Source organism: Crocuta crocuta, unplaced genomic scaffold (assembly GCF_008692635.1).
Source record: "Crocuta crocuta isolate KB4526 unplaced genomic scaffold, BGI_CrCroc_1.0 scaffold72, whole genome shotgun sequence".
Taxonomy (NCBI): Eukaryota; Metazoa; Chordata; class Mammalia; order Carnivora; family Hyaenidae; genus Crocuta; species Crocuta crocuta.
Genome location: NW_027529427.1, coordinates 5,452,853 through 5,453,060, shown reverse-complemented (window position 1 = coordinate 5,453,060; position 208 = coordinate 5,452,853). Strand labels below are relative to the sequence as shown.

General features: G+C 50.0%; 1 protein-coding gene across 2 annotated transcripts in view; it reads left to right on the top strand.

Annotated features, from left to right (window-relative positions):
* Positions 1 to 35: 35 nt before the first annotated feature.
* Positions 36 to 208, top strand: part of PRMT8 (protein arginine methyltransferase 8) — a 98,442-nt gene continuing 98,269 nt past the window's right edge. For both annotated transcript variants that reach the window (XM_077758993.1, XM_077758991.1), the window contains exon 1: positions 36 to 175. In XM_077758993.1, the coding sequence (XP_077615119.1) occupies positions 101 to 175 (75 nt within the window). In that variant the 5' untranslated portion in view covers positions 36 to 100. The remainder of the gene's footprint in view (positions 176 to 208) is intronic.

The window sequence follows — 208 nt, the reverse complement described above, 5'->3', positions numbered from 1 at the left end:
TTTTTTTTTTTTTTTTCCTCCCATTCTCTCTCTCTTTTAAAGAAACACCAGCTCTCTCTTTCTCTACTATCTCTGTATCATCAAACCCTTGCTGGCTCTTATGGGCATGAAACACTCCTCCCGCTGCCTGCTCCTAAGGAGGAAAATGGCGGAGAACGCTGCCGAGAACACCGAGGTAAGGAGGCGAGAGAGCCGGGGCTCCCCGCGA